The sequence below is a fragment of the Epinephelus fuscoguttatus genome, linkage group LG5 (genome assembly GCF_011397635.1).
Source record: "Epinephelus fuscoguttatus linkage group LG5, E.fuscoguttatus.final_Chr_v1".
Taxonomy (NCBI): domain Eukaryota; kingdom Metazoa; phylum Chordata; class Actinopteri; order Perciformes; family Serranidae; genus Epinephelus; species Epinephelus fuscoguttatus.
In genome coordinates, this window is record NC_064756.1 from 8,493,344 (window position 1) to 8,514,214 (window position 20,871).

Genomic DNA, 20,871 nt, shown 5'->3' on the forward strand with positions numbered 1-20,871 from the left:
ACCCTGTTTTTCATGGTTTGGTGTTAATAATTACTCTAATTAATAAACTGCTGACACTGCCCATCGTCACATGGCCAAAGTTCTCACTTGGACTGACCACCACGAATCTACTGCCGATGCATCGCTCCTCTACAGATACAGTATTGATTTTCTTTTAGTGATTTTGTCATATTGGTGTCAGTGGTAAAGAGTTTTGCAAATGAAGGTGATTTTTTTTTTTAGCCTTTATTAAAAGTCAAGCTGCAGTATAGGAACGTAAAGCATCAGGCTGAACAAAGTTTTATAAGTGGAGCAATGGAGAATCCCTCGTCAAACAAAGTGATCATCAACAACCCAGCAGACATCACCGTCATTGTTGGATATTTCGTCATGGTTATCAGTGTCGGCATTTGGGTGAGTGCACCTGTGTTAGTCTGAAACAGAGTCTAATTATCAAGAGATTATAGTGGCTCAATAAAATAATGTGTATAATGTGTATCACCACAAAATATGTACATCACATGTTTAAGGAGACACAAGTAGCACTGCATTTGGTTTGTGAGGATAACAGAACTGTCCTGTCTGTTTTAGGCCATGTTTCGGACCAATCGTGGGACAGTCGGAGGATATTTTCTGGCAGGGCGCACCATGACCTGGTGGCCGGTGAGTTCAGTGGAGAGCTGATAAATAGCCCAATATTAGCTGATTAGTACATATGTTGGCGTAAGGTAGTTACTTGTAATGTGCCTAAACTATTCCTTCATTTTCGGTAACCACTTACCTGTTAGGGGTCACGGGGGCAGGAGCTTATCCCAGCTGACATTGGGCACCTTGGCCGGGGTGGGGGGGTTCAAACCCTGGGGTGGGGAATCCTTCTGTGCAGAGTTAGCATGTTCTCCGGGTACTCTAGCTTCCTCCCACCACCCAAAGACTTCACTGTGATAGTCTCGTGACCTGTCCAGGGGTACAGACTATCACAGGGCTGATGCATAGAGACAGACAACCACTCACATTCACACTTATGGGCAATTTAGAGTCACCAATTAACCTGCATGTCTTTGGATGGTGGGAGGAAGCCGGAGTACCTGGAGAACATGCAAACTCCCCAGGGTTCGAACCAGGAACAGGAACAGGAATCCTCTTGCTGTGAGGCGACAATGGCAACCACCGCAACACCACGCTGCCTATCCACCTAAACTAGCTACTGTATAATCTTATCGTCACATGATCAAATAGAGACTTTACATTTACAGCACCGGCATACATATCAACCAGAAATCATTAATGCATCTATGTATGGGACAAAAATACCTAAGAAAATAAGGGATTATTTTGTAACTGAATATTTTTCTACCTTATTTATAGTTTATGTAGAGTAAGCATATATTTTATAACATATTTTGTTTCAGATTGCTACTGGCAACTGTACAAAAATATATACATTTCTATGGCGCTCTAAATTACTCACAAGCCCTTGTTCTGCCTAACATATAGCTGGGGGGCCCACTCTCTCTCTATGGGCCCCCTCACCCCATGGGCCCCAGTGCAACTGCCCTGCCTGCACTGTCTGTATTTACGTCCCTGGACGATAATAAGACGATGTGGAGCAAAAACACGACATATATGCCTGAGGTCATTCAGAAACCTTATTATCATTTCATAGTTTGTCCACCAGAGGGCACATGTCTATTTCAACACTGTAAAATGTCCTTTCTCAGTGCATATATTTAAAAAAAATTAGGTGTATTTTAAAGTTCTTCATGTCTTCATATAGAAGGAAGGAAGTCAAGGTAAAGTTTGTCCAACTCAAATACTTTTGGATCTTAATGAGCAACAAACTATTGTGGTTCCTTTCAGAAAAAAGGCGATGTATGGCTTGAATTTTAATCTCTTGTAAAGATTCTGTTGGCTCAATATACTTCACTATGATCTCATGTTTGTTTTGTACATTCCTGCTCATAGTCTTCATGCTGTATGATGTCACACATTAATTTGTTTGGTTTTGATTTGCTTTCTTCTGTGATCTTCTGTGTTCTCTCTCAGGTTGGTGCGTCTCTGTTTGCCAGCAACATTGGTAGTGGTCACTTTGTGGGCTTGGCGGGCACTGGGGCAGCCAGTGGCATCGCTGTGGGAGGCTTTGAGTGGAATGTAAGTCCCATTATATACTCACAGTTTGTACAACTCTGTAGTTTAACTCCCAGAATTGTGTGGTGTAACATGTCATATGTTACTGTGTGGCGTGTATCTACTGTGTCAGGCTCTGTTCATCGTGCTGCTGCTGGGCTGGTTGTTTGTACCTGTCTACCTCACAGCTGGGGTAGGTAGTTCAGGCCGTATTATCATTTCAGCACACATCCACTGTGAGAGTCTACATGTTAACAAGTGTCCACTGATGAGATGACTCCTCTTATTTCCTATATTGTGTGAAATTTCACTGTTAGGTGATCACCATGCCCCAGTACCTAAAGAAAAGGTTCGGAGGGACCAGGATCAGCCTCTACCTCTCCGTCATTTCTCTGTTCCTCTACATTTTCACCAAGATCTCAGTGAGTCATCCTGTCTGAGAACACACAACATACAGTGTGTGTTTCTGTCTTCGATCCTTCAGTCCCTGTCTCTCTGTGTCTCTGCAGGTCGATATGTTTTCAGGGGCTGTGTTTATCCAGCAGGCATTAGGGTGGAACATCTACGTGGCCGTCATCACCCTCCTGCTAATAACAGCCTTGTACACTGTTACAGGTATGTCTGTCCTGAAAGTGGTCCGAGGATCCGTTCATCCATAATGAGGATAGTGCTAACTGGATCAAGTAAACTGATTTCTTTTCCGGCTTATTAAAGGACAACGGCTGTGACCAAAATCACTCACTGCTCACTGTATGGTCCACTATTTAGTGAGTTTGCCATTTTGTAGTGCTGTTTGAATGTGTAGTGGAAATTATTACACCCTACATAGTGGGCTCAAAGTGCCCCACAATGCATTGTGAGAAGTAGTGTACAACCAGTGGTCGCTTACCAAGCAATATATCCACATGGGATGGTTCCTTGCTCAAGGGCACCTCGGCAGTGCCCAGGAGGTGAGCTGGTACCTCTCCAGCTACCAGTCCACGCTCCATATTTGGTACAGATGGGGACTTGAGCTCGTGACCCTCGGTTCCAATCCAAGTCCTTATGGACTGAGCTACTGCCGCTCATTTGTAGCTTCCCATTTGTAGGAAAGGGACTGTTACCTATTTGTTGCATTATGGGAAATGTAGGAATGCAGTGTTTTTGGAGCTTGACCCCTACTAAGGCCAAAAAATTAGGATATACAGCCACCTACTGCTCCAGTGTCAGCCATTCTGTTTTAAACATATCCCATGCAAGTCCCCAACTTTATGGAAGTGCCATAAAAATATTTAAATTTGCAATATTTCTCTTAGTGTATGTATTTTAAAGTTGTGTGTGTGTTACCAGGTGGCCTGGCTGCACTGATGTACACTGACACCGTTCAGACTATTGTCATCATCGTCGGGGCCTTCGTCCTCACCGGCTTCTGTAAGTACAAGCCGCACAGCGTCGTTTAATCTTATTTCCACTCACTCTACACACAGTTTTGGCATCTGTCAGTCCCTCCAGGCCTGTAGCTGTGTCCCACCCTGGCAATTTCACAACAGGAAAGAGATTAACCAGGGTCAGTAATCATTCATTTCACTGCAGCGGTGTACAGTATGCTGACGCTGCAGAGCCACAATACTCTCCACCTTCAGCAGACACAACAACAATAACAACCACCTCCTGCAACCTTATTGATTTTTCCATACAGGGTCAATATATATCAGTCTAATCCTGGTGTAGATTACCGACAAAGTCAAAGGAGGTGGTAGGCAAGATAAGCGTGGGCGAGAAAGCCGTGGAGGAGGAGGAAGAAAGCAGCCACCTCCTTTTGTGAATTGGTGATGCGTTGAGACGAAAGTGCTGACTCAGCAGCTGACTCATATCTTCAGTTAGGAAACTATCAAGAGAGTTCTGGACTATGGAGCTGAGTAGAAAGAATGCAATATACATTGTGCTTACATATATATTTTTTACATACAACAGTCTTGTTTTATACATGAATACTGTAGAAACAGGAATATATTTATACCATAGCATGCTGCTATCTGAATTTGTCTAACACTTCTCATTTTCACCTTCAGCTTTTGCTGAAGTCGGGGGCTACAGCGCTCTGCTGGCCAAATACAGCTCTGCTATACCAAGTAACTTCTCCTCCACGGATCCCCAGCGCTACAACATCTCCCCACAGTGCTACACCCCCAGACAGGACGCCTTCAGCCTGCTGAGGGACCCAACCACAGGGGACCTGCCCTGGCCTGGAGTGCTGTTTGGGATTGCTATAGTGGGAGGGTGGTACTGGTGCACAGACCAGGTGAATGTCCCTGTGTTGTCAGCTGAAAAGCTTTGGTTTAGTTTCTTAACCTTAAGCGGGAATTTAAGGATAAGGGCAGAAAATGACTTCTTATCTGTTTAAAATTTGAGTGCAGGTCAGAATCTGACTTTTAAACTGCTTTTACCTTGCCATATTAAAGTTATTATGCCATAGAAATGTGTATTTTTGGGGGAAAAATTTGCATGTAAAAATCAAGTTGCAGTGAGATAACCTTAGCTACTGCTAATTTACTCCCTTTATCCAAATAATATGCAGTTAGGTATACAGGAATGTTATTTCATTGGCTGCTGACAGGTTGTCTTCTTCATTATATGTTTACTTTACTTGCATTTGACTCTAATCAAGATTACAGCTTCTCCTCATTCAGAAAATGATGGAATCTATGAACACTATAAACTTTGACTAGATTTCCTGCTCTGCGCTTTAGAAATACTAGTTACGGGATTAGTCTTTGTCTTCTCTGAGCAGAAAATAATCTCTCCTGTCTTGTATCTCTGTAGGTGATAGTCCAGCGGTGCCTCGCAGCTCGTAGTCTAACCCATGTGAAAGCTGGCTGCATCATGTGCGGCTACCTCAAACTGCTGCCAATGTTCCTCATGGTGTTCCCCGGCATGATCAGCAGGGTCCTCTACCCAGGTCTGTGCTTAAATGTGTCCTTTCAAATCCCATTTAAGAAACATCTTGGTTTACAACAGAACAGCTATCACACTGGCAAGTGTTTGTAGAGGTGTGTTGACTCAATGTAAATGTATAAAGCCCATGGTTGTATTTTTGTTTAGCAAATGTCTGACAAGGGCAAATGTATGAATGTGTTTCCATCCACCTGCAGATGAGGTTGGCTGTGTTGTCCCTGAGGTGTGTAAGAGTGTGTGTGGGACTGAGGTGGGCTGCTCCAACATTGCTTATCCTAAACTGGTGGTGACAGTCATGCCGAATGGTAAGAACACATAACTGTGACTACCTTTAATAGAGACGAAGAGGAGAAGTTTTACCTTCCATCCATCAACCCGCCCACTCACTTCTCCCCGTCACCTGCCACCTCTCTGTGCAGGTTTGCGAGGTCTGATGCTGGCTGTGATGCTGGCTGCTCTCATGTCCTCTCTGGCCTCCATCTTTAACAGCAGCAGCACTCTGTTCACAATGGACATTTGGACCCGCATCAGACCGCAGGCTGCCGAGCGCGAGCTTCTTATTGTGGGCAGGTAAATGGGCAGTGATATAATGAACAAATGTTACCTTAAACTTCTAGACATGCAGTGTGTCACCAATGAAATGCCATTAAGATAAGTGGATAGGATACACGTGCTAACTGGAATTAATACCACAACTTTAAAAGTATATTATGACTTCTGTTAAAAACAAAACCAATTGATTCAAGGCTATTCCTGAATGCATGACACTGTGAAGTGATATGGATAGTTCTGGATGCATTACCAGCCTCTCAGTATCTTTCTTTGTTTTTCCTCTTTAGAGTCTGGGTTCTGTTCATTGTAGCCGTCAGTATCTGTTGGATCCCAGTCGTGCGGGCGGCTCAGAGCGGCCAGCTGTTTGATTACATCCAGTCAGTCTCAAGCTATCTGGCACCACCCATTGCCTCAGTCTTCCTCCTGGCTGTGTTTGTTAAGAGGGTCAATGAAAAGGTGAGATGGTGACATATTAAATCATATAACCTGTGATGAAACACCTGGTGGGATCAAACCTTAAGAACATTTGATTTTCCTTCACCTGCAGGGTGCATTCTGGGGCTTGATAGGCGGCCTGGTGATGGGTTTGTGCCGGATGTTGCCTGAGTTCTGGTTTGGCTCTGGCAGCTGTATTTTCCCCTCCAAATGCCCTTTCTTGGTGTGTGGGATCCACTACCTCCACTTTGCAATCATACTCTTCTTCTGTACTTCAGTGCTGGTGCTGATGGTCAGCTACTGCACCCAGCCCATAGATGATCAACATGTGAGTTATTTATTTACTTAACACACAGATGCACTGATGCATTTAGACCCCATATATCCGCAGGGCAATAAAGGGATAGTGCACCCAAAAATGAAAATTCAGCCATTATCTACTCACCCATATGCCGAGGGAGGCTCAGGTGAAGTTTTAGAGTCCTCACATCACTTGCAGAGATCCAAGGGGAGAGTGGGTAGCAACACAACTCTACCTAATGGAGGCTGACGGCGCCCCAGATTCAAATGTCCAAAAACACATAATTGAAAGCACAAAATATCTCCATAGTGCTCGTCCGTAGTGATCCAAGAGTCCTGAAGCCCCGACATAAAAAGTTGTTTGGAAAAATGTCATTTAAACTCTGTTTTTAGCCTCATTGTAGCCTGTAGCTCTAACTGCCTCTCTGTGCACTGCGCTCACATGTGCGCGCTTGCGCGAGACCATGAGACATGGGCACCACGTTCATGTGTGTTCGTGAACACGGTGCACAGAATGGCAGTTAGAGCTACAGGCTACAATGAGGCTAAAAACAGAGTTTAAATGACGTTTTTCCAAACAACTTTTTATGTTGGGGCTTCAGGACACTTGGATCACTACGGACGAGCAATATGGAGATATTTTGTGCTTTCAATTATGTGTTTTTGGACGATTGAATCTGGGGCGCCGTCAGCCTCCATTAGGTGGAGTTGTTTTGGTACCCCCTCTCCCCTTGGATCTCCGCAAGTGTTGTGAGGACTCTAAAACTTCACCTCAGCCTCCCTCGACATATGGGTGAGTAGATAATGGCTGAATTTTCATTTTTGGCTGCACTTTACCTTTAAGGGTCCATGACATGAAATCATTTTGGGAACCCTAGTCTGCAACTGGATGAAGCAAAACTTGACCGCATTTGAGAGAAAAAAAATTGTTTCTCCGTCTTATAAGATTGTTTTGCTTCCAGCTGCATCGTCTGGTGTTCAGCCTGCGTCATTCCAAAGAGGATAGGAAGGATTTGGATTGGGAGCAAGAGGAGAAAGGGAGAAGAGCCCGAAGAGAGGCTGAGGAGAAGATGAGGGAGAACAGTGCTGCAGGTAAGAAAGAAACGATCACAGTCACAAAGACGGGCACATAGCGGAGAAAGTACTAACTTCTCTCTCCCTCGTAGTGGCTGAAGAGGAGGAAAAGTCTGGTATCTGTCACCTGGTCGGTCAGTTCTGTGGCGGCAGAGGTGGCGGCTCTCAGGCCCAGGAGCAAGATACACCTGAGGCATCAGAGAAGCTGCCTGACATCAGCGAGGACCCGGTGTGGAAGCACACTGTGGATGCTAACGCTCTCATTATGATGGCTGTAGCAGTTTTCATGTGGGGTTACTATGCTTAGAAGTCCTATTAATTAAAAAAGGATGTGAGTTGGTATCTAAAATATGATTAAGGTTAATCCCACTGTTCAGTAAGGATAAATACGGCAGTGTTGCCACCTGTTGGCAACTACTTGTCACTGCACTGCAAATCAGAGATGTCAAAATTAAGATGTTTAAAATAAACAGTCATGCAATCATACTACCAAAAGTCTGTCTTCTCTGTAGGGCACAGCAGGTTGTGAACCTTTGCTGCATTTCTCCAGTTTTAAAGAGTGTGTGTAATGCAGTCTAAAAATGTTTGATCAGGTTAGTGCGCCATTACGATATACGGTTACATGTTGATTCAATCACAGGTCAATCTGCACCTGCTTCCTGCACTCGAATAAAAGGTGTGAGAAGTCGAAAGTTTAATTTGGAAGCCAGGTAAAATTGTAATCCAATAAAGCCTCAAGTAGCTTCAAAGTTTTTTCCACTTCCTTCTCAAACTTTTGCTCAAGAGGACAATGAAAAAGATGAACTCATGTAGAGAACAAATACACAGAAGTTCATATTGAAGGCTTTAAAGCTGTTGTTTTTGGCCATTTGTCACACTACGATCAGCTTTGATAAGATGTGATAAGCATTGTTTCTGTCTTCGTAAAAGACAAATGATTTAATCCATCACTGTTAGATGATCAGCTTGAAAGCCGTCACTGGTTGCCGGCCTGCTATTATCCTATCAGACACCACACGAGCCAGGTAGCAATTCTGATTTCCAGTTTTAATCATCACTTCTGTTTTTATTTAAGCAGATATTTCCCATTAGCATTGTACATGTCTGGAACCTACAGAGTTCTCCCATGAATACCCAACCATCTTCCCACCTCCATGCAGAGTTTCAGCATCATTCATCACATCAGTTCTTTAACGTCCAGTCTGTCAGCTTGCAGGGGTGGGGGAGTTTAACAGCGAGGGAGACGGGGGAGGAGAAGAGAAAGAGGTTTTGTTTTTTTTCCAAGAATGAAGAGTCAGAGCCGTCACCAGGCACTGTTCATCTTACACTCCCACACAAAGAGTTATGGGTGGATCCGGTAGAGCTGGATGGAGTCTATCGAGCATCTGAAATCTAGCCACGTACAGGGTCCTGTGCAACTCCCAATACTCTTGATCATCTGTGAGGTATCTGACGCCTCAATCTCCTGTAGGGTGGGTTAGAGGTAGGGGGCTTTTAAGGCTGGAAGCTGGTGTAGAGAGTTTCTGCGGTCTGTGGTAGTTGGTTTCACCCGCTTCGAAGCATGAATGACGGCTTTGGCAAACACTGCCCTCTGCCAAATAGGAGGACGGAGGGGGGAGGGGGGAGGAAAGGAAGAGAGCTGGGGGTTAAAACAAAGATGGAGTATTTAAAAAATACATCTTTGCAGGTTGAGTAGGGTGACAGACTGATACAAGGAGAACACAGTCCTCAAGAATAAAAGCAAATACAACAGCAAACATTCTCTGACACACACCCCAATAAAACAGCCAAACAAAAAAAGAAAAGAAAAGAAAAAACAAAATGGCAAACAAGCAGGTCAATCAAACCATACAAAGTGACATCAGGCCTTTCCAAAGTGACATCAAGTTTCTCTTTTTAATCCCATTCAATCCCACTGGTCTTAATCAATAAAGTCCATCTCCCATATTTCTCTGTAAACCAGAAAGTACTCAGTGGCTTCTCTTTATGGCTGGTCAGCAAGGTTAGGGTCCACTCTGAAACAATGACACGAACAGGTCTCAGTAGCCAGTGAGACTGTGCCTGTCATTAACCATTGGTATGGCTATTTCAGAATTAACGTCAGTGACACAGGCAATGATTTCAGCAGCATTATCAGGGGACTAATCAACATAGTACGTTACAGCACATTCAGAGAAATAGAAACGCATGGCGCAGGACAGGTACAAATGGCATCTTGTACAACGGAAAATCAAGTTTGCTTTATACAATCACATTTCTATAGCAACGCTGAACATTCCACCACTGAAAACTTTTACATCTGTTGGACTCGGTACAGCTCATTCCTCGAAGCACCATTGTACAGCTAACATGGAAGTTTGTGATACAACACAGAACATAGAACAAGTATTGGGAACAGTAAGCAGGCTCTAGGGCAATACATTTCTATGCGTCACTTTATGAATGCTAATCTCAATCAAATACACTGCAAAGTTTTCACATGAATTACCTAAAAACCATGTATGTATGTACGCAGTTAGACAGAAACCCGAATGAGTACGAGGCAGAAAGATGGCTGACTGACAGCAGCAGGAGGGGACCCCAACCCTGGTAATGCAAACTTTTAAAAGGTGCCACTCTGGAGCACAGTGGGGGGAGAGAGGGATTCTGGAGGGCTTGAAAAACAAAAAGGCAAGGAGAGTGACACACCTCTCTTCCTTCTTTACCTCTCAACTTCCCTCTCCTGAGGGCAAGCACGAGAAAGGAGTGCTGGAGCAAAGAAAAACAAAACAGTTCTGGAGTGCTGATTCCTCCTTGTAATCCTCTCCTTTCTCCTGTTCATTATCTGAACAGATACGAGAAGGACCGAGAAGGAGGTGAGCAGGAGGAGATGAGAGTCCATATATGTGAGGTGCACTCTTCCCTCTCTACCTGGCCTCCTCCCTCCTGTCCTCCCTCTTGGTGCGTATGGGCTGAGAGCCATCAGCAGGTTGCTGGACCCAGTTGTTATCATGGAGCCCAACACGGCAGCCCGGTGTGTCCTTGTCTGTACGCCGGCAGCACATCCAGTAGGAACGTCCATAAGGCAGGTCGTGGTGGTAAGGTTTGGGGTGCCAACGGCACAGGGAAACGTCCCCGCGCTCATATTGCCGCTTACACTGCTTGCAGGGGTCATCCCTGTACAGAGGGTCTTGATTCCAGCGTGAATCCACCGCCCGCACCCCATATGTCTCAATCAGCGCCTTGAAGTAGTGGCAGGTGCACTTGAGGGCTGCCAGTGAGCGTGTCGGCAGGTAGCTGAAGATGTTGACCATGATGTGGTCGGGCAGCAGCAGCATGTACTGGCGCGGTTCAAGGAGGCGCTGAATCTGAAAGCGGATCTCCAGGAAGTCATGGGAAACGTGGCGGTAGAGGCGACACAGCGAAGGGTCTGAACAGTCCTCCCCAACGCTGGGGGAATCTGGTCGAGCTGCCCGCTCCCCTGAGCCCACTGCCACCCCTGCCCCGGGGCCATTATTGTTGGCACAGTCCAAAGAGCAAATTCCTGACCCACTGCCAGTGCCCGTTCCTTTTACATCCTCCTCCGGGCCCCGAGGGGGCTGAAGGAAGAACAGTTGTCCAGGAGGGGGATCATCTGATGAAGGGTCAGTGGAACTGCCCACACCTCCACCGCCCCCACCCCCACTAGGCATAGCGAAACACACCGTCTCCTCCTGCACATTCTCTGTACTGTCCTTGCCATAAAACACACATTGGTCCACAGCACCTGTTACCACTACCTCCACATGGAAACCAGTCACTCGCTCCCTCCCCACACCCGCCGCTTTCTTCTCCTCCTGTGTTGGGTCTGGGCTGCCACAGGCCTGCCTGTCTGGGTGATGGAGGTCTCCATCTGGTTTGGGGGCAGCAGTTGTGGCGGCAAGCAGCAGACTACTTGGGTCTCTAGATGAGGGGCTGACGAGCTGGTAGAGGTCACAGGTGATTTTCTCTTTGGCCCTGGCCGCTGCCTGGTTACCCCCACCACCACAGCTCATAAACATACAGCGGGACCTGCCAGCTGGCTCCAGCTGAGACCGCGGATCCAGATTTGACACTCGGAAAGCTATTCTAACCTCACCATGACTGTGACTGGGGGGTGGAGGAGGGGTTACAACTCCAGACTCCCCTCCTCTCCTACGCTCCTTTTCTCGGTCTCGATTAGAAGAGTCTGTTCCAGGACCAGCACCCAGATGGAGCCGATTCTCCAGGTTCTGGGACTCAAAGTGCGCTATGGCCTGGGCTACCCTCAATGACTCCTGCTGCTCCTCTAGCTCCTGGTCTGTCTGGATGGGAGATGATGACTCCTGGGCCTCTTTGGAGGGCTGGCCACTTGAACTGTCCGACACAAACACGATAGGAGTGGGGTCTGACACTGTGCCCCGCAGTAGTGTGTGCTGGTGGGGGGTAAGGCCCTGACTGTGAGTGGTATTTGGGGGCTGGTGTTGGTGTTGATTCCCATGAACAGCCACAATGCCCTGGAGGGCCATGGCAGTCCTCTGTTCAACCAAGGCAACCATCTCTGCCACTGACAGCAGGTCAGTCTCATTCACTCCACCTACAGGGGATTCATCAGGGCTAGGAGGCGCAAGGGAGGAGTCATGGCTGAGGTTTGGGTCTGAGGATTGGGAGCGTGTTGGAGGGTCATAGGAGGAGCATCGTCTTCGTCTTTTGGCTTTACTGCAGTCAGTTGCCCAGTTACCTTTAACCTATGGAGGAAAATAATTCATATTCAGTTTAAGTAACAACCAAATTGAACAAAATCTCTTTTAAAACGACAAATTATGTTTCAGCTCTTCACCTTCATAGCGCTGGGTCTGGGCTGGCCTGCTCCACTGAACTGGTGTGCAACAAAGAAGGCTATCTTCTCCTTGGTGTTTCCAGGCTTAATGACATACCAGGTGTCTAACAGCACGCGGCCATCTTCCATCTGGGACCCGGAAGAGGGTGGCGAGGGAGGGGCTGAAGAAGGTGGAGGGGCCTGGCTCTGTGCCAGGGAGCTGGGGACAAGCTCAGGTTCAGGTGGAGTGTTCTCTGAGCCCACATCCTCCTCTTCTCCATTCACCTCCTGCACACCCACTATCATCCCTCCATCTTCACTTCCATCCACAGTCCTTCTGGCACCTGGAGAGGGCTCAGCCTTGCAGAGGGTGGGGGACCCCGTCCCACCACCGCCTCCGCCTCCGCCGCTGCCGCCTGAGCCTGGGCTCCTAGCTTTGTTCTGGGAGTAGGTGCCAAAGGGGCGTGGGCACCACAGACGGATGTGGGAGAAGGTGTCTCGGTCCATCAGGATGCGGACCACCGGGGCATATCGGCATCTATGCTGGCCAGCAAAAACCCAGAGCCAGAGCTCTCATTGTCGGCTCCCTGTCACAGTGCCAACCTGATGGGCACTGTCTGTCACCAAGGTCACCAGCAACACTGGGCATACAACCTGCATCAATAGGAAAGGGAGGGATAAGAGGAAAGGGTGGGGTATAGGCGGAGAGGGAGGAATGAGAGAAAGAGCACAGTGAAAACAGAGTTTATATCTGTCCAGTAACAATGCTCGATCGTACTGGGATCAGTTCAGATAATCAATGACCAATTGAGGTTGTACTGAATAGTCGCCTCGAGGTACAATTCAGACAGGGTGTTAGCGTTGTACACCAGCAGCCCAGCCACTAGACTGGACAGAACTGAACTACCATCACACTACTCACTGAACTAAGGCTGGCCTCCTACTTTGTCCAAACTCAATTAGCAATTACATTTGCTACTATGTACTATGATCATCTTCCCGCTTTGGAGCCTCTAAATCAAATTAAAGGGATTCCATTTCAGGTTTGGTGCCTGCGGCCTGCAGATGAAAGGGATGAAAGATGGAACACAAAAAGCTCCAAATGGACTCCCCTCTCTCCCTCTGCTCCTCTCCTGCATCTCAGTGCTTCAAAGAGGACTTGCTTAATAGGAGGCAACACAGGGAGGAGCATGCAGGCATATGCCGGACCTATTTTTAGCAAACAGCAGGAGGGGGTGGGTAGTAGTGAAACTGCTGTAGCTGTCCTGCCTGTCCTGCCTGTCCTCACCCCTGCCAACGAGCCTATGCTACAGGCTAGGGGGGAAAGCCTTTAGTCCAACCGGCATGCTTCTGCAGCTATGCCAGCTGTAGGCGCTGCCAGGAACGTGCCGGCATACTTAAGGAGGGGAACAAGTGGCAATGGAGCAACATGTTTGGCTCACTGCTGATCTGAAGGCCTCCTCTGCATCCCAGAACAGCTTGAACCTGAACTTACACTTCATCTGTTAGTCCCTCCTGAGCTGCTTCCTTTAAGGTTACCCTTCACACATTAGCCTACATGTTTTTAATTGTATTATAGGATTAAACTGGACAAGGCTTTACTTTTCATATTACCTTTGAAATTCAACTTTTACCTGTACAATTTCCTATTTAAGGTAAATTTCAACAGGCTAAAATGACTGCGCAACAAGAGTTCTGATTTATTTTGCTTTGTTCGGGACATTCTGGGGCACAGCGTGCATCCATGGGTCGCGGAAAAACGCAAACATAGCAAGGCAAAACCCACACAGACAAAACTCTAATCTAGAATCTGGAGTTGGCTTTTACTTTCACTTTGGCTGACAGGCATGTTTACAATCAGTAATTGACAATTCCTGCATACTTTACCTTTAATGTAAGTGTCAGTGTGTTTCCAAGCACAACCAGAGGAAACAGATCATGTTATAAATGGTTAACTGTGTATTTGTTTGGATGTATTAAACCCTATATGTGTAGTCACAAAAACAGGCCTTGTACCAATACGCAACATGAAGAATGCACTGCTCTCTAACTCCGCCAGGACGCTGACGTCCTTGCTCCCCTCCTCCTCTGTTAAATGGTATCTCCTCTTTTCTCTCCGCTCTCAACTTTTCAAAAATAACATTGTTTTTCTTTTATTTCTTATTTGCACCAGAGCAGCCTAAACACACATAGTCCAAAATCGTGATGAGTGGTGACAAGTCATGTCATGCCGTTTTACGAGGGGAAAGGATTACTCGCGATCTTATGTGGAGCTGTTAGTAGGGACTCTAGAAAGTGGGATCATAACATTCACGTTTCATGTGGCTTTATTCTGGTGATGTTTTATGGTATTTCTGTGTCAAAAACACACCTGATTTCAATAAGGTACAATGTTTGAAGCTGGCTGAGTGTTGTTTGATCACTGATGGTACTGTTTTGAAGCCGAGTGACCAACTTGTCATTTGGAGCTCCGCCTGGACCTTTTCATGGAGAAAACACTATAGAAAGGTCATACTTGAAATGAGAGTTCATTGATAGTGTGCCTACAGCCCCACAGTGTCATTTACCTGCATAGATGAAACCACAGACAGTTATTCATCCTGAAAAACTTTTTTTTTTTTTATTTTAGGCAAAATCTTCAATTTTTACTGACTTCAGAGGCCCACTACTCTGTCTCTGTATCACCTAGAGTGTTTCTAACACTTTCACAAGAAACTTCAGAGAGTTTTCTTTCTGGCAAGACCTCATGCATGCATGTAATCAGAGCGGTTCAGAAGCTACAGTCATTTTAATCTGGGTATGTCATTTTAGGCATTTTTGCTGCAAAATGGGGGTGGAGTGCAAGAGGTTAACAACTTGTGAAGTCCTTTACATTCAGTATAAATAAACAATTCAGTCCCATCATTCTGTCTGTTGTTTCAATCTTCACCTCTACATTTCATGAAAAAGCATCTCCACATATATCTTTGATTAACTTGTCCCCTTACGCAGTGTTAGATTTACAGATTGCCTGGCACATCTCTGGTTGCGGCAGCAACTTGAAAAAAGCTGTCTGCAATATTGGCAGGTAACCAGTAACTTGGACTGGCTTGGATGGTTGTGCAACAAAAAAGCAGTAGCCTAAAATAAAATTGGCATCAACGGCACTTGTACTATTACAAACATTCCCAAGTGTTGTAGCAAGGAATAATGCCAATGTTAGTTCACACAGGGCTTTTTTAGTGGACGATACAAGCTAGTAATGCAGCACTTGAAAATCCCACCATCAGAGCTCTTCAAACAATCTTGTTGCATAACACAAAGTTGACTCGAATGCTTATTCTGCAAAAGGTTGATATGTTTAAGATCGGTTACTCTTGACGATACTGTAACCTGCTCTCCATTCACCACCCGGCTCCTTCAATCCACAGGCTTTAAAACAGGTCATTGTTGTGCTTCTCTGCCTGACACACTGAATGGGTGGTGCTTTGTACATTTGGACTAATGGAATGGCTCAAGAGGTGCAAAAAGCAAACACCGCCCACACACTGTGGTGAACCAATTCAAATGCTTCCTCTATAATCACACGGCAACGACTCGGCTAAGAGCATGCAGATTATACCGTTGTGAGAAAAAAGCTGGTGATCTTTTTTTTTTTTTTTTAAACTGCCCTTCTCTCCATGTACCCTTCTGACTCCCTCTCTTTAACCACTTTTATTCTCTTCGTCCTCTCCATCCTCTCCTCTTTTCCCCTCCCTCTCACTGCATCATGCAATCCACCTCTCATAACAGATTGGATGGTATTATAAGAGAGGCCAGAAGAGACGGTCTGCCCACTGCAGTGCTTCAGTGCAAAGACACACACATAAACACACACACACACTCTGAACATCAGCCACCTTATGAAACTACAGACCAGAATTATCAGCTCTCAGTGTCCTATGAATTTAGGATGGGTGTGACAGAAGCCATGTCCACACTAGAGAAGATACATCTGAAAATGACTTTTGGATTGTCCTTCCTCTACAGAGAATACAACTCAAAAAATACAAAAGACATCTCTTCTTCTTCCTCCTTTGTGGGTTAGCAAACTGCAAAATTGTGCAGTGCAGTGAACATTTGGCAAGGAGCGGGACACTCACAGCCAGGTTACTGCTGTTGGTCCCAGCAGGTTAAAACTCCACTCTCTCATCTCCTGCTCTCTGTGATCATTTAGATTTTTTCAATAGAGCTCAACACAATTTAACTGTTGTCACTGCATTGTTTTCGTTTCTGTTCTGAGATGATGAATTCATAAACTCCACGATAACCTCCATAATAACCAAGGTGAACAGCAAAGTCATTGAGACCAAATCCCTGTTTAATGCTTGAGACGTCATCTGATAACATAAACACAAATAAAGATAAATGACAACGGCTCATTGCGGCTTTGCTGGTGATCAAAATGAGCGATCACAGAGATTTCATGACTATATCTTGAAATCACTGCAACATTTACGGCAGCCAGCTTCTCTGTGCAGTGATGTATATCGTTTTGAAAGAGCTGCTATAACAAACAACATAATAAATATGCAGAAATTCCAATGCCTGTCAAAGATGTCTTTCTGGATGACTTAACATAAGCTGTCTATCCAGTAGGGTTGCAAAATACATAGTTTTTTTAATTGTCATGGCGATGTCACCTTGTGCAATATTGCACTCACGGGTTTTATGAGTTAGTTGAAAGACACATTACAATACCTGGACTTTAAAACACAAGCTTGACTATAACGTTTTTATTGGTGCCTTTTGTGTTCAGTACAATTTGTTCCATAGAAGAATGTTGGAAATAATTTCCTGTCATGTTTTATTGAACAAGTAATTTGTTATGAATAAAAAAATAGGGAGTGCTGCACAGGGACAGGAAGCTCAATACATAGACGCCAAGCATCGATTTTTAAAATTATATAAATTGTTCATATTACAAATACAAATTTAACTTTTGATAGCCTACTAGAATAATACAATCAATTGCTTTTTCAGTGCACTAGATACAATTTACTGCAATAAAAATGCTTGAAATGAGATCGATGAACAGACTGAAAACATTATCGATGCTGACAAAGTTTTTCTATGGGGACATAATTTGCAGTTGAAAAAACATAATGAATCGCAATATACGTTAAGGCAATACTCAGCATATCGCAACACGTTGAAAATCGCAATATTATGGCATCGTGACCTCAGTATCGTGATAATATCGTACAGTGAGACCTCTGGTGATTCCCACCCGCATCTACAAGGACAGGGCAAGCAGTCACAAGTCCTTGGTATAGGTTGGCAGTTTGGAAAGCATCCCAGGCACCAACGCGTTTTGACTTCTAACATTTACACCCTGATGAAGACTGTTGGGATGTGTTGGTCATCCATGTTTTAATAAAGGATTTTAATTGGCAATCAGAATGCCATGGGTGCTTGTCAGTCTGTCAACCTACACTGTGGACTTCTACATTAAGTAAATTGGTCAGTGTGTTTTTTCTTCTTTAGTAATTTGTTGTATTGCAGCAGAAAGGCAGAACTGAGCACTTAAATATTCCTTTATTTATTTATCATCGTGATATTTAATGCTATGGCACATCTTCCCCATGTTAGGCAGCCCTACTATTCAGTGTCTCACATCCAGATACAACTGTAGACAGTCATCTCTCATTCAGTTTTAAGTACTCCACTTTACTCTGCAGCAGTCAGTCTAAGTTAGTACTGAGATTTTTCTCTCTTAATTTGAAACAGTTCCTGCAAATGAAGGCTTGGGGTTGGTTTTAAGCTTTCTGCATCAACCTAATCCTTCAAATCCTGTCCAAGAACAGTGGCAGCCAGTGACACCACAGCAACGCTACAGTGCCTGGGACTGCATCATTAGGTACCCAAGCTGTCTGACAAATTAAATGTCAAAGGAGAATGAGGAGTTTCTTTCTATAATTCTTAACACTTATCTATTTCCACACATACAGAACTATGCGGTTTTAAATGTAAGCAGTAGTAGGGTAGGCAGTAGTAAACCGGGATTACACGAGCTACGGTACAACAGTATGCAGTGATGGTGCCTCTAAGCATTTTTGTCAGAAGGTGTACTAATTAGGTCAAATCAGATTTGTCTGTCTAAAATAAAAGAAACTGCACATACATGTACGTTATGTCAATAATACAGAGTACACCATCCCTCCTCTGTTTGGGAGATTCTGATTTTGTCTTTCTAACACTGCGAAAAATGTCTAGATGCACAAATGGTTTACTGCCTGTGGATTACTGCTGCAGTCAAAGTGTGGAAATCCACACAATTCTCCTTAAATAGCTGCACACAACACATATACACAAATGTTTACAAGGCAGGCTGATCTGTGCGCAAATTACTACCCTGGTGTTGGCATGGTGGCAGATTGGCAGATTTGTCCCATTACATTAAAACTGAATTTCTGACGGACTGGTCATTTACCTATACAAATCAAGGGTGGCTCAGCATATAACAGGATAATGGTATTACTATGGTAGGTGTGTGCAGTGTGCACAGAGTGTACCACATCCCCATTCAGTGCTAATTTAAAATTTAACAAGGTGGATTATCAAAAGGAGCATCAATTTCAAAGCTTGTGACTTGGAAGTTTGTGTCGTTTACAGCTCCCTGCAAAGAGTCAGCCTGACAAACACAAAACAGTAACACTCCCACTCAGCCACCTCATACTCTCCTCCAGCCCTCCTGCACTCTTTCACAGCATTTCAGCCAGGCGGCCAAAAGCTGACGAATGATAATACAGAAGCACGCCAAAAAGTCTTAGCTCAGTCTCCCTCTCTGCATGTGCGCCTGTGAAGACAATGCAACAGAAGCACAGCCAGCAGGCCAGCTTTGCTGCAAACTGTCAACAGCACAATAGAGCTGAGTGCATCACTCCAGCAGTCTGCTCGGGGAACGTTATTACATTGAGAGGACACCTAGGAAGAGTGGCTGACTGGCCTGCAGGGCTGTCTGTGTGAGCATCTGCGCGTTGGTGCTGTAACATCGTCACAAGTTAGACTTTGATGCAAGCTTTGATACTACAATCACAAAGGCCACTGTGTCATCAGAGGGTATTATCATACTTGGACATCTGAGAGGAGGAGGGCCAATCATGCAGGGTCTAACAATATCACATCAGACAGTATTTTATGTGGAAGTAGTCTACACTGAATCAAACATAATTGATAGTTTTATAGCAATGACAACATGAGGTCTTAATATACTACTCTCCAATAGTCCTGTTCATCTTGGCTTATCCAGTCGTACACATCTCTTTGTACCTACTAAGTTATACCATACAATACTTCAACAAGTTTATACCTTTATTCATAAATGAATCACCAAAATAATGCACATGCAATCTTTATGTAGTCTTTACTATGATCAAATTTCCATATCGCAAAGGAAGGCCTGCAGGTCACCTGACCACTACTTTCCTGGTTCTGTTTCAGATCACCTTACAACCCTACAAACTGTCTGAAATGAAGCCACCTTCCCCAGTGACAACCAACAAGTGTGGTGTCACAGACACCAACAATAACAGCAACAACATCACCCATCCGATTGTTGTTATTTACTTCGGCAATCACCTTTGAACGTCTAGCAAAACGTCTTTGACCAACCACTAGCTGGTTAGTTACCCAACTAGCAAACAGTTAGCTTAACGTCGTAGTTAACGTTAAATGTTCGGTGTGTTTTTCAGTTTATGAATAATCAACAATAATTAAACCTAAATCAACTGTGTTTCATGTAACTTTAATACTTGATAGAGTTAATACACGGTTAGTTGTGCAAAGTATATGGAGCCGTCGTTAGCTAACGAGCTTGCTAACTGGATAGCACAACTTACCTGCATAATAACATGACAGCGCTTGCTAGCAAGCTAACAAGATAAAAAAAAAAATCCTCAACGTTATATTGTGCTAGCTTACCCACCTTATCAGCGTTGATGTCCACAGACAATCTTCTGGATTCGCAAATGATCGATGACAAGTGTTTCCTCGCTGTATTCCCCCCTAACCGAACCAGATTGTCTGCTGAAATGCAGGTGACACGAGTTAACTATCCGTGTCCACGTAGCTAAGCTAGCTCACTCGCAGGCTAACGTCGACATTAGCCAGCAGCTACTTTCTATTATCAACCTTGTCTGGTGATGGCTGCTATCGAGGCTCGTGTGCCTGTCAGCTCTCTGAACAAAGTCTAGCTGACCGTACGCCTTGTTAGGACTCTGAGCAGTCGCTCTCCCACTATCTATTTAGAAGTGACACAAGCTTTTACGGTATGTTCTCGGGGATACCAAAATAATCAGTGTCAAAACGGCAGGAGGAGGAAGGCCATCTTGTTGACAAGCAGCTGCATAAGGCCCGCAGCCAATAGCAATGCAGAGTCGGTGGTGTGCCCATATATGGCGTCTGCACAGCTCCCTCCCTCTGCTGCCTTCTGCCCCCCCACCACACACACACACACACTCACACACTCACTACACCGGACACACACTGTAAAACCTCAGCATCAAAAGGTCACTGTGCCAAAGACAGGTGGGAAAATCCATACACACCTAAAAAAGCCACATTTGCACACATGTTACACTGAAAGTATGCACAACATGCTCACACCATTCCTCATCTATTTCATACACTATGGTGTGCCTCATTATTCTTTAATTTGG

At 44.9% G+C, this 20,871-nt stretch overlaps 2 protein-coding genes across 2 annotated transcripts; one reads left to right on the forward strand and one right to left on the reverse strand.

Moving 5' to 3' along the window:
• The first annotated feature begins 87 nt into the window (after positions 1 to 87).
• Positions 88 to 8,125, forward strand: slc5a2 (solute carrier family 5 member 2). The gene is made up of 15 exons (XM_049575667.1): positions 88 to 393; positions 571 to 642; positions 2,023 to 2,127; positions 2,237 to 2,296; positions 2,421 to 2,525; positions 2,613 to 2,718; positions 3,433 to 3,513; positions 4,155 to 4,384; positions 4,906 to 5,041; positions 5,235 to 5,342; positions 5,457 to 5,607; positions 5,877 to 6,045; positions 6,137 to 6,352; positions 7,287 to 7,416; positions 7,491 to 8,125. The coding sequence occupies exons 1-15, from the start codon at positions 295 to 297 to the stop codon at positions 7,703 to 7,705; spliced, it is 1,983 nt and encodes a 660-aa protein (XP_049431624.1). The 5' UTR covers positions 88 to 294; the 3' UTR covers positions 7,706 to 8,125.
• Positions 8,126 to 8,443: 318 nt separating this feature from the next.
• Positions 8,444 to 20,561, reverse strand: fbxo46 (F-box protein 46). Its single transcript, XM_049575666.1, has 3 exons — positions 20,139 to 20,561; positions 12,215 to 12,847; positions 8,444 to 12,122 (listed from the first exon to the last, which is right to left on the reverse strand). Exons 2-3 carry the CDS (start codon positions 12,698 to 12,700, stop codon positions 10,305 to 10,307), a joined length of 2,304 nt encoding a protein of 767 aa, XP_049431623.1. The 5' UTR covers positions 12,701 to 12,847; positions 20,139 to 20,561; the 3' UTR covers positions 8,444 to 10,304.
• Between the last annotated feature and the right edge of the window lie 310 nt (positions 20,562 to 20,871).